Below are 13,544 nucleotides of genomic sequence, written 5' to 3'. Positions count from 1 at the left end.
AGAACCTGTAACTGCTGAGTTATCCCTCCAGCCCTCTTATTTTTGTTTTTAAACCACTATGCTGAAATTTTTTTTTTTTTTTTTCGAGGTAGGGTCTCACTCTAGCCCAGGCTGACCTGGAATTCACTATAGAGTCTCAGGGTGGCCTTGAACTCACAGCAGTCCGCCTACCTCTCCTCCCGAATGCTGGGATTAAAGGCATGCTCCACCACGCCCGGCTATGCTGAAATTTTGAATCTCAAGTTTACTGTTTTCCCCTAACCTATGGAAAGACAAGTGTAATAAATAAGCATGCCCCCTTAACCACTAAGCCTCCTGCCACACCCTCTGCCCTCTGCCCCTTTTTAAAAAAATTTTTGTTTATTTTTATTTATTAATTTGAGGGCGACAGACAAAGGGGCAGATAGAGAGAATGCGCATACCAGGGCCTCCACCCATTGCAAACGACCTCCAGGTGCCTGTACCCCCTTGTGCATCTGGGTAACTTGGGTCCTGGGAAATTGATCCTCGAACCGGGGTTCTCAGGCATCACAGGCAAGCGCTTAACTGCTAAGCCATCTCTCCAGCCTTTTCTTTTTGAGACAGAGTTAGGCAGTGTGGCCCTGGCTGGTCATAAACTTGCAGTCATCCTTTTGCCTTCTGCCTCCCCCCACCCCAAGTGCTAGGATTATAAGCATACTGTCAACACATCCAACTTTTTTTTCTTTCAGGTGTGCTGGGACTTGAGCCCAAGGTCTTGCTTGCATATGCTAGCCAAGTGCTCTACCAGTTAGCTGCATTCCCAGCTCATATTCTAGAATGTGAAGGGTTTTTTCCTTTTCATGATCATAGGGCCATTTTATTTTTTGTGTTTTTGAAGTAGGGTTTTACTATAGCTCAGGCTGACCTGGAATTCACTATGTAGTCTCAGGGTGGTTTTGAACTCATGGGATCCTCCTACCTCTCTGTCTCTCAAGTGTTGGGATTAAAAGCGTGCACCATCATGCCTGGCTTCAGGACCATTTTATTTTATTTATTTAGAGTGAGCGAGCGAGACAATGAATAAGCCACAGAGAGAACATGAATGTGTATGGGTACACCAGGGCCTTCTGCTACTGCAGATGAACTCTATATGCATGTGCCAGATTGTATATATAACTTTATGTGGGTACTGGGAAATTGAACTCAGGCCATCAGGCTTTGCAAGCAAGCACCTTCAACAATTGAGACATCTCTTCAGCCCCACAGGACCATTTTAATACTCTGGAAAGAAATCTTGCTATAATCTGTCATACTTTCTGTGTTGACTTTTCAGTGGTACAAATATGTCCTCCTAACCACTTTGTTTTTGTGTGTAACTGATGTTAACACATTATATTTTATTTATTTTTGGGATAGGGTCTCACTATATAGCCCAGACTGTCCTAAACTCACTCTGTAGTTCCAGTGTGGCCTCAAACTCACAGTGATTCTCATACCTCTGCTTCTGAAGTGGTGGGATTAAAGGTGTGTGCCATCACACCTGGCTAACACATTTTTTGTGTATATGTCGTAAGTCATTCCTAATTGAGCATTAATTTTTAAAAATTATTTATTTGTGTGTATGTGAGAGAACGGGTATGCCAGGGTCTCCAGACAGTGCAAATCAACTTGATTCACGTATTGTCCTGTGCATCTGGTTTATGTGGGTACTGGGGAATCAAACCTGGGTCCTTAGGCTTTTCAGGCAAGTACTTTAACCACTTTGCTAATCTTTCTAGCCCTGATTTGTCTTTTAAATGTAGTCTGTCTTAAAAAACATAATTTGTTTAGAGTCATCTGAATTTTTTCTAATATCCAGGTTTAATTCTTTATGTAAGCATTATTATATGGGTGAAGTTAAGCATTTTCCATTATGTTACTTTGGGAGGTGCATGGATATTTGTTTTCTCCAGTTTTGGAAATGCTAAGGCTTACTTTTCTTTAAGGTGAAATTTTCCTGCTCGCTCGTTGTTGTAAAGCGTATATTTGTGGAGTGATAACTTGAATTCATATGAATTTTCTGTTCCTCAGTATCTTTCCATTAGTTGATTTTAGTATATTCCACCAGACTTTTAGTTGACAGAAGTGTTGGGAACATATGTTTTGTACCAGTGGTTCTGTTTCTTAGACATCTTGTTGATGTGGTAAATACAAAAGACCTAATGTTTCTTTTAGACTGTACCCAAATACAGTTCATGTATTGTTTAAGGTGTGTTACTCTTGTATTTAATTAATGTTTATATTATCTGCTCCTCCTATTAACTTGCCACATCTGCATATGTGTACATTGAGTCATCAAACCAATGTACTAGGAACACTGGAAAACTGTTCATATGTATCATTTAATGATTTTAATATGTTGTATGTCATCATGTTCATTTGGTAAACATAAGTTCAAGTACATAAATGATATCTAGGTTAAATACTCATTTTTGTAATTTGTATAAGTATCCTGGAAAACCACCCTTTTCTTATGTTGTGAAACAAGCATGAAAGCTTCACTGGCCACATGTGTCATTGTTTCTCCAGTCACTATACAGTTGGACTTTGTTAATGTGGCTTCTATAATGAAGTGCTTTCTTCAGTATTATAAAGTTCCATTAATAGTCCTGGGATTGTGGCTTAGTGGTTAAGATGCTTGCCTACACAACTGAAGGATCTAGGTTCTATTCCCAAGGACCCACATAAACATAAATGAACTCCAGTTCATTAGCAGCGGCCCTGGGGTGCCCATTCTCTCTGCTTCTTTCTTTTTTTTCTCTCTCCTTCAAATAAATAAAAAATTTTAAAAAGAGGTCCTGGGATTATCCAAAGGGTTTTTTTTTTTTTTTTTTTTTTTTGAGGTAGGATCTCTGGCCCACACTGACCTGGAATTCACTCTGTAGTCTCAGGGTGGCCTTGAACTCTTAGTGATCCTCCTACCTCTGTCACCCGAGTGCTGGGATTAAAGGCGTGTGCAACCATGCCTGGCCAAAGTTTTTAATATGATGGTCAAACTCAAAGTATTTAAAGTTTACTAGAGGAAAAAGTTGCAAAAAAAAAAAAAAGTATATAAGGAAGCTAATGCCTATAAATCCTAGCACTTGGGAAGCTGAGATAAGAGGATCTCTGTGAATTTGAGGCCAGATTGTACTATATAGTAAGTTCTAGCTCAGCCTGGCCTAGAGTTATATACTGCCTCAACAAAACAAAAGTAAACAAAAAAATTTAAGTACTGGGGTTTATTTAAAGGTGTTTTTTGCAAAGCCTTCCTGCCCAGTTTTAATTCCAGCCATCCTTGTAAAACTGGATACAAAGGGTACTTGTGTCTAGAGTGTGTTTGCAGTAGTGAGAGACCCTGGCACATCCAAACACATACATGCACACACGCCCACCTGTGTGCATGCAAATAAATTAACTAAAAATGTATTTTAAAGAAACTGGGCATAGAGGCTCATGCCTGTATCCTAGTACTAGGAAGGCTGTGGTAGGTGGATCACCATGAGTTCCAGGCCAAATGGTCTGGGCTAAAGTGAGACATTTCTTCAGAACTAAGAAAATGCAATAAAAATTTCTGAAAGAAAATTTAATTGGAAAATATGTAATGCTGTAGCTTATGATAGCGTATATCATATAAATAAACATAACAATAACAATTTTTTTTGGAGGGGTTGAGGTAGGGTCTCACTTTAGCCCAGGCTGGCCTGGAATTCACTCTGTATTCTTAGGGTGCCCTCGAACTCACAGTGATGCTACTACTTCTGCCTCCTGAGTGCTGGGATTAAAAGCATGTGCCACCATGCCTGGCAACAATAACAATTACTTTTAAGAGAAAAATTCTACTTTTTGTCTGCTTGACTTTTTTTTGGTGGTGTGGGGGACTGAACCCAGAATTTACACAAGTTAGAGCATTCATTCTCCCAGTAAACCATTAGCTCAATACTTTTCCTTTTTTTAAAAAAAAGAGGCAGAGAGAGAGAATGGGCATGCTAGGACCACCAGCCACTGCAAATGAATTCCAGAGAGAATGGGCATGCTAGGACCACCAGCCACTGCAAATGAATTCCAGATGCATGCCTCCCTTGTGCATCTGGCTAACATGGATCCTGGGGAATCGAGCCTTGAACCGGGGTCCTTAGTCTTCATAGGCAAGCACTTAACTGCTAAGCCACCTCTCCAGTCCACTTTTCCTTTATATTAATGTAATTACTGACACAAAAACAAAACACCAAACTGATAAACATTGTTATAGCCAGAACACTGGATAACTTTTTTCCTTTGTGTAAGTTCTTAGTTTAATTTTGAAGTCAGTATATCTGTAGATTTATTTTCAAATATAAAATTGAGGCAATGAAATACTTTCACTTTAAAAAATATTTATTTATTTATTTATTTACATGCACAGGGGGAGAGAGGAGGAAAGGGAATGAACGAATGGGCACACCAGGGCCTCCAGCCACTGCAAACACACTCCATATACATGTACCATTTTGTTCATCTGGCTTTATGTGGGTACTGGGGAATTAAACTTCAGTCATTAGGCTTTGCAGGCAAGTGACAAAACTGCTAAGCCATCTCTTCAGCGCACCATTACATTAAAAAAAAAAAATCATGTTTGTTTGCAAGCAGACAGAGAGCTAATGGGTACACCAGTGCCTTTTGCAACTGCAAACAAACTCCAGATGCATGTGCCACTTTGTTCATATGGCTTTACATGGGTACTGGGAAATTGAACCTGGGCCAAGAGACTTTGTTATAAGCAGCTGCCTTTAACAGCTGAGCCATCTCTCTAACCTAAATATAAATTTTGAGAGAACATAATGATTACTTTTTTTGTTGAGAAATAAATCAGAATCCTTAAAGAATACCAGGGCTTTGTTGTTGTTGTTTTTTGTTTTGTTTTTGTCTTTTCAAGGCAAGGTCTTACTCTAGCCCAGGATGAACTGGAACTCACTATGCAGCCTCAGGCTGTCCCCAAATTCACAGTGATCCTCCTACTGCTGCCTCCCGAGTGCTGGAATTAAAGATGTGCTACCATGCCTGGCCAGTGCCTTTCTTTTACTGCTGTAATTTATTTTACTATTTTATAATATGAATCTATACTGGCCATGTTTACTATATTTGTTCATTATATATATTATCTGATGGTACGTACGTTTTCAAAGGCTATAGAGTTTTTACTTATATCAGGATAGTAATAAAAGATTAATAAGGAAGACTACCTAATATCTTTTATATTTTGGAAAGTGGATTTCTTTATTATCATTTTTCTTCTTTGTGCAACACCGTTGGACTTGGACAGGACCCTGTTTTTAAAATTTAGTTTTATTTGAGAGAGAGAGAGAGAGAGAGAGAGAGAGGAAGAGAATGGGCACGCCAGAGCCTCCAGTCACTGCATACGAATGCCAGACACATGTGCCACCCTGTGCATCTGGCCTACATGGGTCCTGGGGAATTTAACTGAGGTCCTTTGGCTTTGCGGGCAAACACTAAGCCATCTCTCCAGCCCTGGACAAGATAGGACACTTATTTTTTTTGTTTGTTTGTTTGTTTTTGTTTTTTTCGAGGTAGGGTCTCACTTGGGTCCAGTCTGACCCGGAATTAACTATGTAGTCTCAGGGTGGCCTTGAACTCACAGCGATCCTCTGTCCCTACCTCCCACCCAAGTGCCAGGATTAAAAGCCACCATGCCCATCTAGGACAGGACACTCTTAACCCAATCTTCAGCATTTACCAAGGTCAGGTTCTTGTCCCACTTTAGAAATATGAAGCTACCAAGCTCAAGTTGTATGGATGAAATTAAATCAAACATGAAGCTTTTTATAGTAGTACTTAGTCGGTCATAAATGCACAATTTTTTTTTTCCTGTTAGTGTAGCTAGATAGGGAAATGTTTGGTTCCATAAGTCTATTTCTTTCTAAACCTTTTTTGTTTTGAGCATATTTCTACAGTGTGGGGAGAAGAGCTTGACTTTTCAGGTTAATGAATCCTTATAAATGCATACTTTTTAGTAAAAATATTAGCACTGTTGGGCTGGAGAGATAGCTTAGTGGTTAAGGCGCTTGCCTACAAAACCAAAGGTCCCAGGACCCACATAAGCTAGATGCACAAGGTGGACCATGTGTCTGGAATTTATTTGCAGTGGCTGGAGTCCCTGATGCACTCATTCTTTATCTGCCTGTTTCTCTCATAAATACATATATAAACAAATAAGTTCAAAAGAATATTAGCACTATTAAAAAGCATATATGTTTTTAAAAATATTATTTGTTTATTTGCGAGACAGGAGAGAAAGAGGCAGGCAGAGAGAGAATGGGTACTCCATATCCTCCAGCTGCTGCAAACAAACTCCAGATGCATGTGTCACCTTGTGTAGCTGGCTGACATGGGTCCTAGGGAACCAAACCTGGGTCCTTTGGCTTTGAAGGCAAACAAGTGCCTTAACCTCTAAGCCATCTCTCCATCCCAGTATACACATTTTTTTTTTTTTTTTTGAGGTAGGGTCTCACTCTAGCCCAGGCTGACCTGGAATTCACTATGGAGACTCAGAGTGGCCTTGAACTCATGGCGATCCTCCTACCTCTGCCTCCCAATTGCTGGGATTAAAGGCGTGCACCATCATGCCCAGCATTATACACGTTTTTAATTGATAATAGTTGTCAATGAACATTTGGACAATATTTTTCTTGGGATATACTTATTCTTTTCTAAGAAGTATATTTACATATTTTAGAAGCTATTGGATTTAATAGAAGATTTGAAAAACAGACTAATAAATGAAAAGAAAGAAAAGTTAACATTGGAATTTAAAATTCGAGAAGAAGTTACACAGGAATTTACTCAATATTGGGCTCAACGGGAAGCTGATTTTAAGTAAGTTTTTTCATAATCTGGTATGAAGTAATTTTTATTTATTTTTTGGTTTTTCGAGGTGGGGTCTCACTCTGGCCTAGGCTTACCTGGAATTCACTACATAGTCTCAGGGTGGCCTCAGACACACCGTCATCCTACTACATCTACCTCTCGAGTGCTGGAATTAAAGGCATGCACTATTTCACCTGGCCTATTTATTTTCTTATTTTATTTATTTTTTTAAATTATTTATTTATTTATTTATTTGAGAGAGATAGACACAGAGAGAAAGACAGATAGAGGGAGAGAGAGAATGGGCGCACCAGGGCTTCCAGCCTTTGCAAACGAACTCCAGACGCGTGCGCCCCCTTGTGCATCTGGCTAACGTGGGACCTGGGGAACCGAGCCTCAAACCGGGGTCCTTAGGCTTCACAGGCAAGCGCTTCACCGCTAAGCCATCTCTCCAGCCCCTATTTTCTTATTTTAGAGAAAGTGGCTTCTAAATGTGTTGACTTGATTTTAGATGATGGATATGTTATTTGGGTGTATTTATTCATTCCATGTGTACATAAATGTTATTATCTTATTCATAAATGTATAAAATTGCTTGTCAATTAAAAATAAAATTCAAAATAAAGTGTTAAAAGAAATTTTATACAATCTTGAAGATATTGTTAAAATATTTAGAATATTTTAAATATACTGTTCATCTAATTATAAAAGTTTAGAACATAAAATATTTCCTTTTATTTCTTAATGGTACTTATGAAGGGAAACGCTCCTTCAAGAACGAGAGATATTAGAAGAAAATGCTGAATGTCGATTGGCAATCCTTAAGGATTTGATGGGTAAATGTGACTCCCAAGATGAAGCAACAAGTGGAATTTATTCCAGGAAAGTTGAAACCAAAGTATGTTAATGAGGATATTAAAATGAATCAGTGAGATTTCAGTATCATGATTTGGTATTACCACATGAATGATGAGGTTAAGATAGTACTTACTTTGTAGCTTTATTGTAATTAGGTGTACTTTATGAGAAATTTATACCCAAATGTGAGTGGGGTTGAAAGCTTAGTCCCTGAAGTGCTGGCCTCCCACCCATGAGGATTAGAGTTAAATTCCTAGAACTCATACATAAAAGCTGGGTGAGGTGGAACATGCTCAGAATCCCGTTGTTGAGAGTCAGAGATAGGTATACCTCAGGGCTCACTGGCGGTGTTAAGTATAGCTTTTGTAGTGGGAGAAACATTTCTTTGTTACATTTATATTCAATTTGATATTTCTATTTAATTTTTTTTTTTTTCCGAGGTAGGGTCTCATTCTAGTTCAGGCTTACCTGGAATTCACTATGTAGTCTCAGGATAGCCCTGAACTCATGGCGATTCTCCTATTCCCGAGTGTTGGGATTAAAGGCGTGCACCACCACGCCTGGTTTTTAAATTTATTTACAAGCAGAGAGAGATACAGAGATGAGAGAGAAAGAGAGAGAGAATGGGCATTCTAGAGCTTCCAGCCACTGCACATGAACTGTAGATGTAGGTGCCACCTGTGCATCTGGTCTTTGTAGGTACTGGGGAATCAAACCCGGGTCATTAGGTTTTACAGGCAAAAAATGGTCGCCTTAATGGGATTTTTCCAGCATACCATTTGGTATTTCTTTAGTATTTGTATTTATTTAGGAAAAACAATCCCTTGGCTCACTGATTACAGAATACCTTTCAGACTTGTCTTAAGTCCTGAAAGAAAATGCATACAAAGGTATAAAAGAACTGCTAAGTCTAAGGAATCATTTATTTACTATTCTTAGTAAAGCAAATATTTTCATTTGTTAAAAATGGTAGCCTTCAATAGAAAATTTACCATTTTCTGCTGCTTCTACCCAAGCTGAAATTGATGAGGTTCTTGATTTTGCTTAGTTTTTCTGTGTGTGTGTGTGTGTGTGTGTGTGTGTGTAGTGTGTCTGTCTGGTTTTTAGATCACTTGATTCACAGACCTAGGACTGTGATCTCCAGGGTCTTAGCAAATCCCCCTTGTATGTTCTAGACATAGTTTGGGACGTGGACTGAGCTGTGAACATAGAAGCTGCTTTCGCTGGGTTATTGCAAAAAGTAATGGCAGATGCATGTAATTTAGGCTGTCTGAGCTAGGTGATTGTCGTTCCATAGTGACTGACATACTATAGTTTATGAAGAAATAGGTCTGATGTTCTGTATTTAGAAAATGAGTAGTGAGGGCTGGAGAGGGCTCAAAGTGGTACATACCTCTTAAGTTTGTTTGCAGCAGCTGGAGGTCCTGGCACACCCATTCTGTCTCTTCTTTCTGTCCCTCGCTCTACTTGGAAATAAATGAAGATTAACAAAAATATGAATAATGAAGCACAAAGATTTTATAAATAAATTCTTCGATATAATTTATTTTAAAGAATTTTCAATTGCAAAATTTGCTGTTTTTAAAATTGTTTAAGTTAGAAGTTACCACATGTAATTGTGAAACACTGTTAATATTAGACATGTGGTTTTTGCTGTTTTTAGGAAGCACATAATTATGTAGGATTTGAAGATATTATTGGTTCTCTTCAAGATGATGTCATTGGTATTAAGAAACAGGCTGAGCTTGCTCACTTATACATTGCATCTCTTGCTGATTCCCAGGAAGCCATTGCTTGCTTGCAACTAAAGTTTAATCAAATTAAAGCTGAATTAGCTAAAACTAAAGAAGAATTAATTAAAACACAAGAAGAGCTGAAGAAAAGAGAAAATGGTAAGTCATGCATTTTGCACCCATTTAGATATCTTAAATACATGAAAAATATAGTTTGTGAGCATGATATTTAACTGGATAATTCTTTTGTTTTTAATTTTTTTTTTGAGGTAGGGTTTTACTCTAGCTCAGGCTGACCTGGAATTCACTCTGTAGTCTCACGATGGCCTTGAACTCACAGTGATCCGTCTACCTTTGCCTCCCAAGTACTGAGTTAAAGGTGTGCACCTTTTGTTTTTAAATTTATTTACTTACTTTGTTCTTATTTTTTCTTTTATAAAATACTTTTATTTATTTACTTGAGAGAAAGAGACAGAGTATGGATGTGTCAGGGTCCCTTGCTACTATAAGCGAACTCCAGACATGCACTATTTTCTCTTTTGAGGTGTGGTGTCATATATCCCAGGTTGGCCTCAAGCTCCTTATGTTGCCGAGGATGGCCTTAATCTCTTGGTTTTCCTGTCTCTACCTCTCAAATGCTGGCATTATAGTCCAGAAAATTCTTTTAGGTACAAAATATATCTTAAATATTTTTTCTATTTTATAGATATAGAACTACAATTTTATTTTTATCTTTTCGAGGTAGTATCTCACTCTATCCCATGCTGAGCTGGTACTCACTCTGTAGTTCCAGACCAGCCTGGAACTCACAGTAATCCTTGTGCCTTTGTCTCCCAAGTACTTGGATTAAAGGTGTACACCATTATTCCTGACTTAGTAATATCTTTTACCATTTGTTTATCATTAGGCAAGTATTACTAGAGAAGATTTATGAAAGCAACAAAAATCCCAATAGGAATTTTTTTTTTTTTCCGAGGTAGGGTCTCACTCTAGCCCAGGCTGACCTGGAATTCACTATGGAGTCTCAGGGTGGCCTCGAACTCACAGTGATCCTTCTACCTCTGCCTCCTGAGGGCTGGGATTAAATGCGTGCGCCACCACACCCGGCTAAAATTATATTTTATATTAAATAAGTTATAAAATTAATAAATTAATTTCCTAAGTATTAATCTCTATTTAAATTGTAAAAGCGTTAAATTTTTTGGTCTAACATTCTTTATGAACTCTTTATAGAGTTGGAAGAATAAATGTAGGACTGGGGTTTGGGGTAGTGTAACTCCTGTGGAATGTTTTAAAATAATCTGTTATACTAATAATCTCTTTCCATACATGCATGCATACATTTAGGCTGTTAAAAATATATTTATTTGCTGGGCTGGAGAGATGGCTTAGCGGTTAAGCGCTTGCCTGTGAAGCCTGAGGACCCTGGTTCAAGTCTCGGTTCCCCAGGTCCCATGTTAGCCAGATGCACAAGGGGGCACACACATCTGGAGTTCGTTTGCAGAGGCTGGAAGCCCTGGTGCGCCCATTCTCTCTCTCCCTCTATCTGTCTTTCTCCCTGTGTCTGTCGCTTTCAAATAAATAAATAAAAAATGAACAAAAAAAATATATATTTATTTGTAAGGAGAGAGAGAGAGAGAATATGGGTATGACAGGGTCTCTTGCCACTGCAAGTGAGCTACAGATGTATGTGTTATTCTGTACAACTGGTTTTATGCGAGTATGGGGAATCAAACCCAGTGTTTCAGGATTGGCAGGCAAGCTCCTTAACCTGTAAGCCATCTCTCCAGTCGAGCACATGGATTTTAAGGGAGATGAAATATTCTGCCTTTATATTTGTGAAAGAAGCTATGTATAAAATTTCAGTCAGTGGTGTCTTCATAGTGGGTAGACCAGGCAGGTACTAGCTCTGTTTCCTCTCTGAGGATGTGCCACTTTCTGACTATTTACCATATATCAATCAGTCTGACCCTGAATTGTCAAAGTGGCTTTTCTCGAACATTATCCTTTATGGTTGAACTAATATTTGAATTTTGAGACCTGTGCTGTTAAAAATCCCTTGTCTTGAATGTCATTTTGTGATCTTAACTTTTTAGATGTGTAGATTTTTTTCCTCCAATATTCTTTATCTTTTCAGAATCAAAATCATGGCTTCAGGAACCCAAGGCAGCTAATAAGGTAATATTGTCAGCTTTATTATGTCTTTTTGAGGAACTCAAGGAATAAATGAAGTAATGAATTATAATGATGTACAATTATTTAAAGTTTTTTTTCTTAGTGTTTTCAAGGTAGGGTCTCACTGTAGCTCGGGCTGGTCTAGATCTCACTCTGTAGTCTTTGGCTGGCCATGAGCTTACAGGAGTCCTTCTACCTCTGCCTCCCAAGTGCTGGAGTTTAATGTGTGCTCAGGTTTTCTTTGCTTCCTGAGGTGGTCTCTATCCCAGGCTGACATAGAATTCACTGTAACCTTAGTCTGGCCTTGAACTCATGGTAGTCCTCCTACCTTAGCTTCGAGTGCTAGGATCAAAGGCATGCACCTCTATGCCTGGCTAATTTTTTTTTTTTTAAAGTAATGCATGAGGGTTTTAAGAAATTGAAAAGTGTATGTGTCTTCACTTTTCAATGGTGGCCAACTGAAACTTTCTTCAAATCTTCCAGATTTATGTGTGTGTACAACTTACACACCTTTGAACTTGTTTATATAGCAGGGATTATGATTTTTTTGTCTTTTTAAGACCATGTTTATTTATTTACTTATTATTTATTTACTTATTATTATTTTGGTGATCCTCCTACTTCTGTCTCTCAAGTGCTGGAATTAAAGGCATATGCCACCATGCCCAGTATCGCCTTACTTTTTTTTTCTTTTTTAAAGTATTTATTTAGAGGGAAATGGAGATAGAGAATGGGCCTCTTGCCACTGGAAACGAACTCCAGATACATATGTCACTTTGTCCATCTGGCATTAGAAGGGTACTGGGGAGTCAAGCTTGGGCTTTCAGACAGCTTCTGAGGCATCTCTCCAGCCCTCCTTTTGCTTGCTTAGATAATCATGGAAGGAAGTCTATGTCAGGACACAACATTCTATTTTTTTACAAGATGCATGGTGTTGATTAGACACATTAAAGTTGTGTTTATTTTATCTTAAATTACTGCAGTTACTTGTTTGAATTTTGAGATGGAGCCTAGGCTGGCTTGGATCCTCTGTAGTCTCAGTCTGGCTTAAACTCACAACAATCCTCCTACCATTGCCTCTTAAGTGCTGGGATTAAAGGCGTGCACCCACCACATCAAGCAGCTGCTGTGGTTATTTTTGGTTTTTTTGGGGGGGGGGGGCTTTTCAAGATAGGATCTTACTATATAGCCCAGGCTGACCTGGAATTCACTGTGTAGTCTCAGGGTGGCCTTGAACTCAAAGTGATCCTCCTACCTCTGCCTCCAGAGTGCTGGGATTAAAGGTGTATGCTACCACGCCTGGCTTTTTTTTTTTTTTTTGCATATTTTAAAAATATGGGATATGGCCCTAGCATTATATAGCTTGTGAACAAAGGCTTCTACTGGATGTTCTCCAGAATCTTGTTGCCTTTAGATCAGATAATCACCCCCTCTGTTTTAGGTAAATAGGGTGTTTGTAAGTGTAAGATTGAAATTATAACTATAAGTGAAAATGAAGTGAGTTTAGTGTTTTGTTTTTTTTTTATTTGAGAGCGACAGACACAGAGAGAAAGACAGATAGAGGGAGAGAGAGAGAATGGGCGCGCCAGGGCTTCCAGCCTCTGCAAACGAACTCCAGATGCGTGCGCCCCCTTGTGCATCTGGCTAACAGGGGACCTGGGGAACCAAGCCTCGAACTGGGGTCCTTAGGCTTCACAGGCAAGCACTTAACCACTAAGCCATCTCTCCAGCCTGAGTTTAATGTTTTAAGTCTTATTTTTTTCTTTTCTGTCTCTGACACAAGTGCTCTTATTTAACTTAATTTTATCCCAAGATCTGTAGCAGATGTTATAGCTACTATTTAGACGATTCCTTTTTTCTTTATTTTTCTAGTAATGAAAATAGTGGTAGTTGTACAAATTAAATGATACTAAACTATGTGAAAATTGAAAATGT

The 13,544-nt window shown here is 38.6% G+C and overlaps 1 protein-coding gene across 3 annotated transcripts in view; it reads left to right on the top strand.

Moving 5' to 3' along the window:
• Kif20b (kinesin family member 20B) overlaps positions 1 to 13,544 on the top strand; it is an 84,658-nt gene that overhangs the window by 22,535 nt on the left and 48,579 nt on the right. The window contains exons 14-17 of one of the 3 annotated variants that reach the window (XM_045153621.1): positions 6,713 to 6,852; positions 7,603 to 7,741; positions 9,485 to 9,593; positions 11,572 to 11,612. In XM_045153621.1, coding sequence (XP_045009556.1) covers positions 6,713 to 6,852; positions 7,603 to 7,741; positions 9,485 to 9,593; positions 11,572 to 11,612 — 429 coding nt within the window. Of the gene's footprint in view, positions 1 to 6,712; positions 6,853 to 7,602; positions 7,742 to 9,364; positions 9,594 to 11,571; positions 11,613 to 13,544 lie in introns of all 3 variants that reach the window. The other 2 variants (XM_045153613.1, XM_045153626.1) reach the window with 2 other exon arrangements.

The sequence above is a fragment of the Jaculus jaculus genome, chromosome 1 (genome assembly GCF_020740685.1).
Source record: "Jaculus jaculus isolate mJacJac1 chromosome 1, mJacJac1.mat.Y.cur, whole genome shotgun sequence".
Classification (NCBI taxonomy): Eukaryota; Metazoa; Chordata; class Mammalia; order Rodentia; family Dipodidae; genus Jaculus; species Jaculus jaculus.
This window is presented reverse-complemented; position numbering and strand designations above follow the sequence as displayed.